Genomic DNA, 16,430 nt, shown 5'->3' on the forward strand with positions numbered 1-16,430 from the left:
AATTTATCATGAAAATGAATAATTTTAATAATTCTGCAGTGAACCATCCACAATTACAGTGTGAAATAGTTTCTGTTGCGCTAAACAATAATTTCGAAAATAATGAATACAGAATGTACAGACGGAAAAAATGACGTTAAATTTTTAATTAAAATCCTATTATACATCTTGTTAATTACAAGAGCACATTTATGATTAATTTATTGAATATAATTGTAATATAAAATGGCATTTGTAACTTGGCATTAAGAATTGTTAATTTTGAAATATAATGTTCAATATATAATATAATCTTCAATCGTCACACATGTAATCTATTTCAACGTTCTTATTCTATTTTTTATCTAGTTATTATATTTATATCCTGGATACCTGGGATCTTCAATAATCTGTACATTTTTCACTTTCGTTTGCGATTTTCTGGTTTGCTGGCCGGCATGAATCTTTTGATAATCTTTTACAAATCGATTATAATTAGTTGAATAATCTTGCGTTGCTTGGCTATTATCGTGATAAGATGGTTGCGATTGTTGCACATAACTACGTGTATAATTTTCTGTAAAATCTGGATCTCGATATCCACGTTGACGTAAAGAAGCTAGACTTTCGGTTAAATGTTTCAAGTCTTCAACTGGATTTGACTGAGATAAGGAAGCTTCATTAACATTCATAACATTTCCCAAATTATAATTTGTATTCTCATTTCCCTTAGATACACTAGTTGCGTATTGAGTTAAATATTGGCGAAGCAGGGCTTTTAAATTAATATTAGATCCTACTTTTGGTTGTATAGGCGGCGCGCCATCAACTCGAAGAATAATAACCGGAACAAGTGAATTACCAACTTGAACAAATGTTGGTTGTGCATTTAATATAGACGAAGGATTCTTAATATATTGTGTAATCGATGGATTATAGTTAAGTAAATGAGAATAATCTGTATTGGCATAGTTTCCTGTATCTTCAGTTACGTGATTATTTTTTATCGTAGTTTTTCCTGACGAGAAAACTTTCATTAAATAATTTTGAGCTTCGGGGGAATACTTAGCTAAAACTTCTTTGTTAATTTGTCCATTTGGTGAAAATAAATTTTCTTGTACATTTTCAGCCTGATAACTTAATTCAGAATCAGGATTACTGACGATGTACTTTGTCGTTGGCCTATGATTATTATACGTGGCATCCTGAATCTTATGATTGATTATTGGTTTCCGAGAATTATATTTAGGATTCTGCCTTAAGCCATATTGTCCTTGATAATTAGTTGGATTATATGTATTTACAGATTCATAATGATTTCTAGTTGGAACAGCTGCGGATGACGAGGAAATGAATTTGCTTTGCTCCTTTCGATTATCTCCGATTGATTGTTCTTGATTGATTGGAAATTGAACAGGTTTTTGAGAGTAAACGTTATTCTGGGCATCTGCAGTATAAGAAGTGTAACTGTTTCCTTGAGCGTTTTGTTCCTGTTTGGGAATTACTGGATTAAATTGATAATCGTTAGACACATGTGAATTATCCGCATTTGCTCCGTTAACTTTATGCTGCTCAGCATACTCAGAATAAGAATTTACATAAGACATAGGTGGTGTTTCTGAAATTTTGCCATCTGGATATTTCCAAACAATTTTATGCTCATACTTAATTCCATTTTCAACTGTGTATCTCGGATAATTTGCCAGATTATATTCCTGTCTCTCTGAGTTCTGATTATTCGTACCGCTATTTGTAGTGATAGTATTACCCCCATTACCGTTGCTAATCCCACTATTGCTATAAATATCAGTTATGTAATTGTTAAGGTAGTGAGACGTCATTGGTCTTGCATAATTATTGGTATTTCCAGATGCAGATAAATGGGATGGGCTAGCTTGGTAACCAGCTGGTTTCATCGATGCATAAGTTGCAAACAATGTATTGTAATTTTCTAAACCGGGATTTGTAGGATGCGACTTAGTAAATTGTCCAGGTGGTCTTCTCGCCTGCTGACCTGAATCTTGAGACGATGTTTTCTGAAGCTTTGTACGTTGCCCATATGGTGGATAAGGCGGATAGATAGGTAATGGCTCACGACCGTTTTGTAGTGGTAAAGGATCTGGTAATGCTTCTAGAACCGATGGTTTAGATTTATCTCTCGCGTGGGTAACATTTGCATCTATTTGTTCTGATATGGGTTTGATAATTTCAGTAACTGTTTTTGGCTCAAATGGGCTTATAGATTCTTCAATGCTGACGGCAGTTCCTGTTTTACCAGCTGGAAAATAAAGATTATGCTTTCCATTAAAAAGATTATTCTGATTAAATCCGTAACCGAGATTGACATCAATAGTTCGTTTGGACTTATCATCATTTAAATTTGTAAAATTGAATGATTGACTTGTTCCATTTACAAAATCCAAAAGAATAATAGGGGGTAAAATCGGTAGTTGATCGTCGTTCGAATTTTCATCAAATACTCCGTTTGCACTTATTTCTTCCGGAAATTGTATTCTATGATTTTCTATATTATCTGTCGATTTTGATTTCACTTCCAAAGTTCCTTGTACATATACCATCTCTACCATTAGAATACAGGTAATCTATAAATAAATTAATATGGTTAACAGTCATATATTGATAATGGCATTGATAAATGTGTGTGTTTGTATGCGTGCGTGCGTGTGCGTTAAAATCCTTATTTGTTATCTTATAATTATATATATATATATATATTATTACATTAATTACTAAAGCAAGTACAAACATTTTTAAAAATACTAATTTCACCTTTTAATAATAATGTACGAAGCATTGGTAACAATCAAATTATCCTGAGTTTAATATGACTACTGCGATAATTTCATAAATTTTATTTTTATTATATCATATTCATTTCATTCGGATAAGTGAATATAGTAGAATTTCAGTGTAAGTATCGAATTCTATATATAAAAAATTTTTGTATATAACTATCATTTTTCAATTTGTTATTTAAAAGTTCAATTATACAAACAAATATTATTTATTTCAAAAAAATTAAAATAGTAATTTAAATAGCTGTCATAGATTTATGCTTTCTGTAGTAGATATAATGAAATTGCAAAAGAATAATATATTTTTTTTTATATTGTCTGTATAAAGTCTGTATTAATGATATAGTTAATTGTAAAATGAATAATAATAATGAAAAAAAGGATGATTCTTACAAATTGTCAATTTTCAACACATTTTATTTAATTGTAAGATGTAACCAATTTCTAAAAATTTATAGAAAAATAGTCTCAATGCATAATTCTAAAATATTAACTATATCACTTAGGGAATATTAGAAATAAACAAGAGTTATTCAGCTTATATTATTTTTCATTTTTCTATGCGCTTTTAATGATTTTCGTAAGTTTATAATGTAAATTCCGAAAGTTTGAAAAGTAAAATTAGACAAGTAAGTTGATTAATAATAATAACACAATGATAAGTTTTTGACATTCCATCTCATAATGTCAATTATTAATTAATATGCTGGTTTTTATGTATTAATTTATAAGAAATATGTTTATTATATTCAATTTTATTTTCAATCTTTTATTAATTATTTTCAATTTATTTATTACCCAAGTTATATTTATATAAAATATAATTTTTTAAATTATTATTATTTCTATATTATGTAAGCATTTATAGTAAATTTAAGATAAACGATAAATTTTTAGGTACTGTTACATATGTGTTATGACATAAGCATTCAATATTACGATACAATTACAATATAAATAATTTATTTGCATTTTTGGAAGATCATTTAATATTTCATGTATTATTTATTCAAGTCCTTAACAAAATTTTTACATGATTTAAATTAAATTAAGACAACATAATTAATAAGTTAAAAATTTTCATATGTATTCCGTATGTATTTAGCCAATATAACTACATATGCTAATATAAAAAACATTTAATCGCAAACATATCCCACGCGATATCTTATATGTACGAGAAACTGTCCTTACATAATGACTGTTCTCTAGTAATCTTGTTAATCTAGTAACTTTCTTGTATAATATCTAGAAACGCGTATTTATACTAAAACAACTATGACCAGTATATAACATCAACGTAAGTGAGACATTAACTTTACGAGTACGCTGTCCTAGTTTAAAAAGAATATAAATATTCGCTTCCGGAGATCACGATGCGCTTTTTAGATAACCATCTAAGCTCATTTATCCTACTATATAATCTATATGAGAATCATTAAAATCATTAAAAGATTTCCATTAAGAAATTCAAAAACTTTTTGAACATTTACCCAAGAATTTCTTATTTTTTACTTTTCCAAATCTTAAATTATTTCGTAAAAGATAATATCAAGAAAAAATTATCTAGTCTTTTCAAGTATCATAGCGCGTGAAATTGAATCTCCGTGACTACCAACCATTTCATTATACTTGGTTTTGTTCGATTGCACTACTAAATAAAAATGATATTATTTTATGTATTATTCAAATTTCCTATATCAATTTGTATACGGATCATGCAGCTGCACATGGCCAAAATCAACTAGAAATCTCTATTTATAGAGAGTAAAAATTAAAATCAATTAAATAACATTAAATAACATACATAATTGTTTAATATCCTTAAAAATTCTATTTACTCGTATGATAAAAATGAACAAAACAATATATTGTGTTATTATATATAAAAAAAACTTTCAATTTTAGATATTAGAAAATTGTATGAATAAGAAAGAATTTGTAAAATTGAATAAACTTAATTCAATTGTTATGATAAATATACATCAATCTGTGGTCACGCATCTAATAAAACTAATAAATTAATGATTTATATACTAATCAATAGATCGTGAAAACGATTATTTTGTACTCGTTTATAATGAATTATATCTTACTACATCTACATTTTTTAACAATTTCTTACGTTTAATATAATTAATGATTTTATTAATTATATAGTTGTAATGCTTTTAGTTATGAAACTTCACCATAAATACCTCAACAACGTAATACAAACGTCTTAAAAATCTCAATCTCCAGATCGTTTAAACAAAGTCAATCATAAAAAGTGAAGGTCCGAAAAAAATGATTGCTTCATATAAATATAATATTAGAATTACGTATTCATACGTATAGCGAAAGAAGAAGAGCATAGAATTAATGATTTGAGAAGGACTTTCACTCCTTCGTGTTATAACTTGACAGTGGACCGCATTTTTACGCGTAAGAGACATCCCGTAGCCAACACATTTAATCGACGCGAATCTTCTTTACTCTCCGCTGCCGCAAGACTATATAAGTGTTTTATTTGTAATGTATGTATGTTCAGGTGCAGACCGAAAGCGCGTATAGCGGCAGCTGAGGTTACTAACCGACTTTCTCCTGTGCAATTACGGGACACCAATTCCAGGAAGTAATCCTACGCGTCGAACTATCCGTAAACCATATTCAAGTTTAAGCCTCAGTAAAGTAACACACGCAGTAATTAATTAGACTCGCGTACTCATATATTATGCTACTCAAGGAGTTACTTAATTTTATATTACATTATCATTATTATACAAATAATAATCATCTTTTATTTAATCATTCTACTTCTTCAATTATATATTATGAAGATCTCGAGAATGTAAGTAATCTACAGGATCTGCGTTAATTTGTGGCAAAACAAAAGAATAAATTTAAATCTATAATTTACACAGATTTTGTTTCTTATTTTTTACAAGATAAAGTATAATCAACGAAAATTGCATATATCTTATGAAGACCTTCACCTTCGTTGAGAACATTCTAATTCAATTCAAATGTTATAACAGGTGACTCGTTAAAATTATAAAATGATTTAGGTAATAAGAATATAAATTATAAATATAATTTTATTAATTAATATCGAGAATAAAAATAAAAGGATAAACTATTGTAAAAATGATGAATTATGAATATTCTAAGCTAATTTCAATATTTTTCCATAAATAGTTTATGGAAAGTGATCCATGTTTAGGAATAAATTTTCATAGAAAAGGCATACGTTTAAAATTGATTATAAGACTTTATTTCATCGAAAATATATTGTAATATTAAAATACATTTTGATAAACGAATAGTTGCATAACACATATTTACTTTATTTGTACAAAAATCTGAATTCATAGAATCAAATATTATGAACAAAGTTCAAAATGTTGTGTAAAAAATATTTAATCAAGTGATAGAAGTTTAATAACATTGCTGACAAAGGATAAATACTTAATAAAGAATATATCAGTTTTAGTTATAATAAACATATTTTTCATATTAACCCTTCTTTTTTATCTTCACAAATATTTTCATTTCTCTATAAACTTCTGTAAATTTAGGCATTTACGAATTACTAAAAGTTTATAAATCAGATCAATCATGACTTAATATTGTTCAATATTAATATTTATACATTACAATTACATATAAATATTACACATAAATACGGACTGTTTTTCAAGCGATATTTATTAATTATAATTAATATTTTGTCGGATATAAATCATGAAACAAAATTATTATTTTATATTTCACATAGAAACTGAATAATCATTAATATATTTATTTTTAAATATTATTGCACACAAACTTTTAAAAAAATATAAAAGAATTGACAAATTAAAAACATAAATATTGATTTCACTTTATTACTCCTCGATACCAATTAATTGTTCAAGTTTTATATTTATGATTATGATACTATACATTTTTAGAAATTAATGATCTAATGGATTAATGACAAGATTTTATGAAGCATCTTCCAACTTCTGTTGGAAGATACTAACTTAAGATATGAAAGATAGTTATAAACATAAAAATAAATACTCGTGAATAGCAAAATAGACCCCGATAAGCTTAACCTACTCATGTTAAATTATGTAGAAACTCATAAATTTGATCGTATATTTTCTAAAGTAAAATTATGTCACCTTTATTCACAATTCCAAAAATTAATTCACACGAATCATAAACAAATAAAATTATATACACTCGAATAAACACGTTTAATGTTTGAAATTTCTTTAAGATCGGTTGCTCATTACTCACATAAATAAGCAATAGAAAATTAGAAATGTAGTTTAGATAGACATTTAAAAAAAAAAATCATGCATTGTACACATGGACACAAATTAAATAAATAATATTATAAATAATATGAAATAAGTAAAATATGCTAATTTATCACTAATAGATTATTTCTAATTAACGTAAAAGTTAGCCATATAAGTATATATTCGTAAATCTTGATGGACATATGAAAGAATGAGATAATTAATGACGTATTCCGTAATAAATTAAATTTGTGATTAATCTATTATCTTTAGGTAATATTTATGTAATTGAAGTAACATTAATAATAAAAAAAATTAATAACTTATAAAGTCGTTATATAAATAATAACAATAATAATTATTAATAATAATATTCGATTAATAACTGTTTCCATTACAATTAACAACACATAATTCTCAAATAAAAGTGTTAAATAGATGATATAGAATCCGGAAAGCTAAACAAAATTAATCACTGTTAATGTCAGTAGAATTCAAATTACGATTTGACTTTATGTTATTCCCGCATATCCTATCATTAAAGCCAAGTCGTTAATAAGTAATAGTAGAAATAAAATAAGTTATTGTACTAATTTTATATTAGAGAAATTCAGAAATACACGGAAGAAACTCAACTGACGTTGAAATAATCAATTGATTAAGAACACTAAAGAAATTAAATAATTATAAAATGTGTGTAACTAAAAAATGTAGTTACTGCATATAAAAACATGTTTTAGATAAAAAAAAAAATCAAACAAATTTCAGTCCAATAAATTAAAATAATCTGTAAGTTGAATGTAAAATTTACTTAATAAAATATTTGTTTTTATAATAAAATAATAAAGAAGAATACTTATTTAGAAATATAAACCTAAAGATACGTGAGTGAAGGTGATGTAAATAATACATTATTAGCAATAATCGGCATAGGAAATTTAAAATAATAACTGAAACAGTCATGCAAAATAAGTATACAATCAATTTAATCAGATTATTATATAATTAAATTATATAAAATCGATATTTCTTATAAATTTAATAACTAATACAAATAGATTACTTCGAACTCGAGGAACTAAGATAATGTTTTTTTTTCAAATTTATAATCAGTGATTGAAATGTTATATAATAAAATATTCTAAAAAACTTTTGCATCATACAATTTTCTATGATTATTATGAAAATGAGAAACAGTATGTAGAATAAAAATTCGGCAAAATCTTTAATAAACTTAAACTCTGCATGATATATATATTTATAGATGATAACATAAAATAGTAACAAAAATAGTAATAGTCCAAATTGGAATCATAATTGTTCCATTATAATTTATAAGCTACAATTTATAACATTAACAATATCCGTAGTAGTATATAAGGAAAATTAGGGCAGTCGATATTAAATAACAAATTCGACAAAAAATATCAATTATAATAAACAATCATATTCATTAATATAATTATGATACAGATTAACTCATATTCTATTAGCATTACTGATACTCAAATAATTATAAAAAAGTATTTAAACTTAGTTACCTTGCAAAATATAAAGACAGTATTGTGCATTTTTTTAAATGTACAAAAGGATTTGTAACTAATTAAAGAATGAAAAAAATTACTTAATATAGCAATCAAACTATGTAGATGAATTACTCAATTTTGTAAAAATAATGTAAAGAAATAATAATTATTTGATTAATTTTTATAATAATTAATAACAAAATAATGCAAAACTAAATAATAAAGTATGAAATGCAAGATACATTCGTTATAAACATTCTTTTCTATTATATTAAAATATATACAAATTTTTTAATCATCTATCTATCCATAATATGAATGAATATGAATGAATAACGTATAAATATTATATAACGTATATATATTTCGAATTAATTGATGAAGAAAAAATGTTTTTACAAAATATATTACATATATGACTAATTATATTTTAGTAATCTAAAGATACCAACAAAAAAAACATCAAAATTTATTGTACGATATTTGATTCATAATATAGTTTATAATTATCGCAGTACAATTTATATTTTAGAAAGATTCTGCATTTTTCTCTTATTTCAAAATATCATTTTAACAATTTACATTTATATATATATATATATATATATAAACGAGAATATGTATTTGCATGTTTATGCGTAAGTGTTTATGTATTTATGTATAAATGTTTCTTATAAGTACGAATAGATGTATGGATGTATTTTTTTGATTATCATTAAGCATGTGATTTTTTGAGGAGAAAGCTCAATTAACATATAAATAATAATAGTTAAGTGAAAATTTTTTAATTTTATTGATAAGAATTAACAATTTTTAGAAATAAAATACTAATTATCAATTTATTATTCAAATAGTATGGGTATTGTGAAAAAACTATACTTTTGATTTTTAAGTGGCACATTTACATCAGATGAGAGATAAAAGTATTTAGACCTCAGATTGAAAATTAAAAGGAATTTTAAGAGCATCTAAACTTTACGTATATATATATATATATATATATATATATATATACATTAGACATTTGATAAGTGAAATCTAAAAATATATGTATTTTCGATAAGTTTATAGTTTAAACCAATGTAGAGAATAATTTCACTAATTATTTTCGAAACTTAACTACAATATTTAATGATTTTTTTTTTATTCTTACTTTAGAGAATATTGCCCAAAAACAATCAATATAAAGATTAAGCTATGTAGAATTAATTGAAGCGAAATTCATCCTTTTTTTATATTAAAATTAATCGAACACTCTTTACATGTGATTTTAAGTCAAAGTTAATCGAACGCAAAAAATTTATACCATTTAATTATAGTATTAGTTTCGGTAACTTAATTATTATATAAAAATGGCAATTAAAATTATAAGAAAAACTAGTTTTTTTTTTTTAAACAAAATAATATATTAATAAGTTAATTTGTCCTTTAAATTTACAAAATTAGTAAACCATACTGCATCCAAGTAGTAATTTGAAAGAAAAATGAAAATATCAATAAAGCAACAGTATTAACATAATCAAATTATTTGACGTATAAGATGAAAGAATATATTAGCAAAAAATTAATATTTTAAAAATCAAAATAAAAACCATTATTTACACTAAAATATAAGATAAACTGCAAATGATAACAGAAAGTAAAAAAGAAATTCATCTGATTTCATGATACAACGAGATATATTGGAAATAGGAAGAAGGAAGAAAGGAAAATAAAGGAAGCGCTCCTTATAGAGAATCCTGTTCCTCAACAAGTACCGACATTCGCACATAACCGGGAACTCACCTGAACCAGAGTTGACCGGGTAAGCCTCATTTTGCTAGATATCGGCTGCTTCTGATTAGAACTCTCGCTTTCGGCTTTGATGACGCGCGTGCGCGTACGTGCTTACACTACGAGAGACGAGTCGCGTGTGCCTCGTATACACGTCTGGCTGATGAGGCCGACTGGCAACGCAGCATCCCACCTTATATGCCCTACTCTGCTGGTTTTCAGAGGCTATAGACCGGAATTACAGGACGTCCGTGTACACTTATGCATTCATCCAAGGAGAAAGAACGCGTAGCATGTGATGACGTATGTTTGCAAAGGAGCCGAAGAAACTGTAACCTCAAGCCGTTATGTACATCGATAATAAAGGGCCAAAACATTGCAAATACACAAATGTGGGTGAATAGGAGTATTATAAATTGAATTTTTTTTTTTTTCATTATTAATCAAATGATAAAGCTTTTTTTTTCTTGTTCAATGCGTCTGATAGTATATTAGAAAAAATACATATAATATATGTACCCGCGGGATAAATAAATACACAAGCACATGCCCAATTTCTTTCTAATTTTTTTTTTTTTTTTTTTTTTTTTTTTTTTTATAATAATGCTATAGGTGATAAAAGAAAATTTAAATATATATTTTTAAGCTAATTTTCATACGGATCTTTTTCGATATCACATAATTATGCGTAAATAACTTATGCTTATGAGCAATCCTGAGGCCTTGACTTTCTAGGTAACACTTGATTAAGTAAATCATTAAAAATCTCTTAAATACGCAATCAGCTTTTATAGCCAAATAATTAAATTTTTTTTTAAATCGATTAAGTTTTCTACAATTTTCATGAATAATGCTTATGCAGATTACAAAATAAGTATCAAACTAACATAATGATAATACGAGTTACAGAAATTTAACGAAATTTTCTTTAATACAATACTCATTAGAGTTCGTTTATTATATAAACTACACTCGAGTATTAATTTAATATATGCATCTTTCTTATTAAGATGTAAAGTTTATCATGAATTATAATAAATGCCATTAAAAAATGTATAAAAATTCTGAAAATAATAATTCAATCAGGGATCACATACTAATGAATAAGATATAATTACGTAATAATACATAATGTAGAATCGAGCAAAAATCATAGAACCAAAGATGATTATTAAAACTTTCTATAAAATTCAACAATATTGCTTATAAGTTCTGATCGTCACACATCTTTTAAAAAATTTGTATTTTAATAAATTTGCCATTGCTGATATTTGTGCGATTTTTTGCTTTTAATGATGCACGCTTAATTTACTAATAATTATTATAAATCTATTATCTACATAAATATAAGTATCCAATTGATAGTAATTATGATTTATTAAAATCATTGAATAAATGAATTTAAAAATTTTTTATTTCCAAATTGACTTTTTATGATATTACTTTAATTAAAATATTACTCAAAAAGAATTTAACATGTAAATAAAGAGATATCATTTTATTAATTTATTTTTATTAGTACAGTCGATACTATTATTTTTCTCCATTGCTACTTGCAGATATTGAAAAAATACAAACGTTATTTAAATCATAACTGTATTTAATCGTCCCACTTTCTCTTTAGCTTCTATATTCAGAATCTTGAGCAAAAATTGAAATAATTCAGTACCGATGATTGATTTCATTTTAATATGCTTCTTACATGTATAATTATAATGAATCAATATAAACAAGAACAAGCACAATGTACTAAGTGTTTATTCAAATTACCAAAACGCCAATGAAAGATGTTTACATCTGCTTACGCAAATTGCAAAAGCTATTGAAAGGATGCGTGAGTTGAGCTCAAATGAGGGTCCAGTGCGCAAACGTAACGTCCGCCATCGTTTTCTCACTTTGAATTCTACTTTCATATTATGAGTGTATCAGTTACACCTGTGATCATGCGATTGCTTAAAGTGAAATCGGAGAATATCTCTCTTGCAATCGGAAAACATATGAAACAGTGGTTCATCGTGCGACTATTTCAGCTTGTCGAAAAATTATATAGTTGACATTTGTTGTCAAATTCCACAATCGTTATTACTTGTCTCTGCAGTAGTTCTCAAACGTTAATTTACTCTTAATTTAATTAAATAATACACTTATTGTTCACGTTACTTATTTTTCAAGTAAAGTACATAAATATGGTACAATATAAATAATAATAAGGTATAATAAGGTATAATTAATTATATATATAAAAAAGTTTCGATGTAAATGTATGTATGAGTATCAGAAATAAATGGAATACATGATACAATAAAACTAAGATAAACTTTAAAAATTAAAAACTTCATATAACATTATTTTTCAATACAATCTTTTTATTAGTTACATTGGTTTATATTTATTTTAATATCTTAATTTTAATATTTTAATAAGAATGGAATATATTTGCAATAAGACGTTAACAAATAATAAATAAGTATTATTATTCGTTAAAATATTATTTTTTATAAGTACAAAAATATTTCAATACATTTTTATTTGTTTGTTATACGTTGTATGTATATGATTTATTTTTTTTATTCTTAATATCTTCATTCCTAAAGTTTCTGAGCAATGTAATCTGGCTTGTTTATTTGCTATATTCGTAAATGCCACATTTTATAGCAAAATTTAAAATGGAAATTAATTTAATATATAAATCCAAGGTCAAATAAATATCTTATATTCTTAATCTTTCATTTAGCTACATCGCTTTTTGTTTTATTTCTTTTACTAAGACATTCTTTTATTCTTCTTTTTTCTTCTTTGTTAGACTCTCCCTTTCTCTATCTCTTTCTCTCTTTCTCCCTTTCATATCACTCTCTAAATTTAATTATTATTGCATAGCGCAGTTTAATATTGAAAAAATTTTTAAAACATACGTATATAACAATATATATTTATTGCTATGTTTATATCAAGTTATAAATAAGATAAATACTTAAAAGGTTTTTTAACTGAAATGTTTGTCCTGAAACTTATTATTATATTTTAAAACTGATACTTTATATTTTTAATATTTATCCATTTTTTTACGCAATTCTAAATTCGATTTCAGAAATTATTAAAAAAATCGTTTACAAATTCAAAACATTACAGTTTCAATTGGTTTTAAATTGAGAAACATAGTATCATAAACGTTTCACTACACTATTATTTTAATATTTTATTTACAAGCAGAATTAGAATTTTATTTTATTACGTATATTATACTTATAGAAATCTTATTTTCGATATCTTATATATATTTAAAATATCTTTAAAATATATTTAAATAGTATGCAACATTTAACAGAATTTTTTATTTTATAACATTTAAAATAATATATTATTGTTAAATTGAAATTGAAATAATATCTATAATATCTATCTATATATATATATATATATATATATATATATATATATATATATATATAACTGTAATTTATCAAAATAATTAAAAAATCTAAATTTTTAAAAATATTTTTTTAATAACAAAGATATAGGTTTTCATTATATTTGTGCATAAAAATAATAATTCAATTTACTTTCACATACTCGAGTTATTTTGATTTCAATAATAGATCTACATTATAAAAAATCATCTATTCATTCATCATTAATTTATAAACTACAATAAAGAATAATAATTTTCAAAGAGTATATTATTTCACAGCATCACTTTCTATCATTTCACAATACATTAATATATATATATATATATATATATATATATATATTATGGATAAGACTTTTAAATAATATAAACAAACATAATGAAAGAAGTACTATGTTGGTAAAGTTTGATTGTTAAAGATCCATATAGTTATGTGTGCACGTATAAAGATTTAATTGTACGTAATAAACGAATGGCAATGTTAAGTAGAATGATAAAAATTATTAACACTACATATTCATTTATTACACATAAAGTTACTTTTAAATTAAAAATAGTCGTTTAACAAATTTTTCAATAAACATCAGTGCTGGTAAAAAATTATAATTGATATAATGTTTATCCTTTATCCAAAATAAACTTATTAAAATATATATTGCTATAACAGTAAATTCCACATATACAATCATACTCTTACACATAGGCTCTAATTTGATGAATTTTTTGCATTATAAATGTAATCAACAAATTTATTAAAAACAGTATATATTTTCATTCATTGACGAATGTTTATGCTTTTTTCGAAATATTTAGATTACGTTATATCGTTGGTATTTGGAAAAATAATTAGAAATTGTTAAGATATTTCGTTGTATTAAATTAACCAATATATATTTGCATTGTAGCTATATTTATTTAATCAATTGTATTTACATGTTTATTATTTATTTCGAATTAATATAATATGCTGAACCTCGTATAGTATATAATGTACTAAGATAAACAATTTAATCTATTGTATCAGTATTTAATATCTTTATGACTATTCAAGATATATTAATAGATAAATAATTGTTAATCAATTATGCATTCACTTTCATTGAAATTATAATTTACATCTTCATCATCAAAATACTGTAGCTGACAAAAAACGAAGGAAAGTAATATTTTTATAATGAAACTAAATTTATTGTATGACTTGGATATAAACCAAATCTAATATAATTTTGTAATTTAAGGCTAGCAAGGGCATAAATAATATTCATATTATCTTTTATATAAAGAAAATACTACTGTAACTATTGAATGAATTTCTTATCACATTTTAAAAATAAGAATGTGATAAAATTATACTTTCGTAAGTGTACAGGTATGAAGTAGTTACAGAAAAAATATTGTATTAAACATTTATTCAGACTTATGTATATAACTAATTGTAAATCTAGTATTTAATGCTGACCAATTCTAATATAATTGTTATAGATGTTTATAAAATAAAATCGTAACAATTTAATTTACAATTTATTAGTGCGTTAAATATGTATATGATTTAATTACATCTTTTTATTTAAATATATAGTTATAAATAAATCTAAATTTTTCTAAAGTGAAGTGCTTAAAGTGTACAAGAATGGATGTAGTCGAATTACGTACCCACCAAGTATGTTATTATAAATGTAAAATTCAATGCTTACTTAAGAATATTAATTAATGTTATATATACTACATTTCCTTTGCTTTTATTTTATAAATAACAAAGGTTTATTTAAGAACAAATATTACAAGTAAAAAATATTGCAATATACAATTGTATATATAAATATTTCAATGTTGTACGTGTATACATTGATATTTGGTATTTAACAATTTGATTTCACTTCTCCTATTTTTAAACATATATAATTATCATAATTTTTGTATATCACGAATAAGTAAATAAATGATTATATTGCCAAAGTCGTTTATATCAATCAATTTGTATAATTCGTTTTAAAAGATAGAAAAAAATAAAGAAAAATAAAATTGTTCTGATTAAACATATTAATTTGTGCATTTTTTCCAAAAACAATAAGTATCCATATAAACATATTATCCATATTAACATATAATCCATATTCTTAATTAAATGTATATGCAATTTATAATATTATCTGATTTTTTATAAATTCTACAAGTAATTCATAAATTTATATGTTAACAAATATTTAAATTACTTTATTATTTTAATTATTTAATTTTTAAAATATGATAAAAATTTCAATCAGGTGAGCGAACATTAATCGTTAATAATATAATTTATACTTACATAATGCTATACTCTTTGTAAATGGAAAAACAATAATCTATTCAATAAAGTGCAATATTGTCACTTACAGAGTAAGGTGATAAATTATTTTAATAATAATTTTTTTGTCAAGAAATTTATTATAAAAAGAATATTTTACAAAATCATAAGCAATAAATCAATAAGGTGATGGCTAACCATTTGCATTAGAGCCATTACTTTGCAATTTTCATTTTTTCTAAATAGACTAGATATACCATGTAACTTATTCGGGTCCCATAATTTTTTATGACAAAAGTTAAGGTTAACTATGTAAGTCACCGTGCCATTGTCATCTCATTTAGAATTGATCGTCTTTTCTGTTTACGACAT

General features: G+C 24.2%; 1 protein-coding gene across 1 annotated transcript; it reads right to left on the bottom strand.

Annotated features, from left to right (window-relative positions):
* Positions 1-303: 303 nt before the first annotated feature.
* Positions 304-10,503, bottom strand: LOC105359620 (CAR1 transcription factor). The gene is made up of 2 exons (XM_011496249.1): positions 10,378-10,503; positions 304-2,582 (listed from the first exon to the last, which is right to left on the bottom strand). Exons 1-2 carry the CDS (start codon positions 10,405-10,407, stop codon positions 345-347), a joined length of 2,268 nt encoding a protein of 755 aa, XP_011494551.1. The 5' UTR covers positions 10,408-10,503; the 3' UTR covers positions 304-344.
* Between the last annotated feature and the right edge of the window lie 5,927 nt (positions 10,504-16,430).

Source organism: Ceratosolen solmsi, unplaced genomic scaffold (assembly GCF_000503995.2).
Source record: "Ceratosolen solmsi marchali unplaced genomic scaffold, CerSol_1.0 scaffold29, whole genome shotgun sequence".
NCBI lineage: Eukaryota > Metazoa > Arthropoda > Insecta > Hymenoptera > Agaonidae > Ceratosolen > Ceratosolen solmsi.

Coding starts and splice junctions, on each gene's coding strand:
- LOC105359620 (XM_011496249.1), bottom strand. CDS start 10,407: ATGAGGCTTACCCGGTCAACTCTGGTTCAG. Junction 2,583..10,377: donor CCCGGTCAACTCTGGTTCAG/GTGAGTTCCCGG, acceptor ATTTATTTATAG/ATTACCTGTATTCTAATGGT.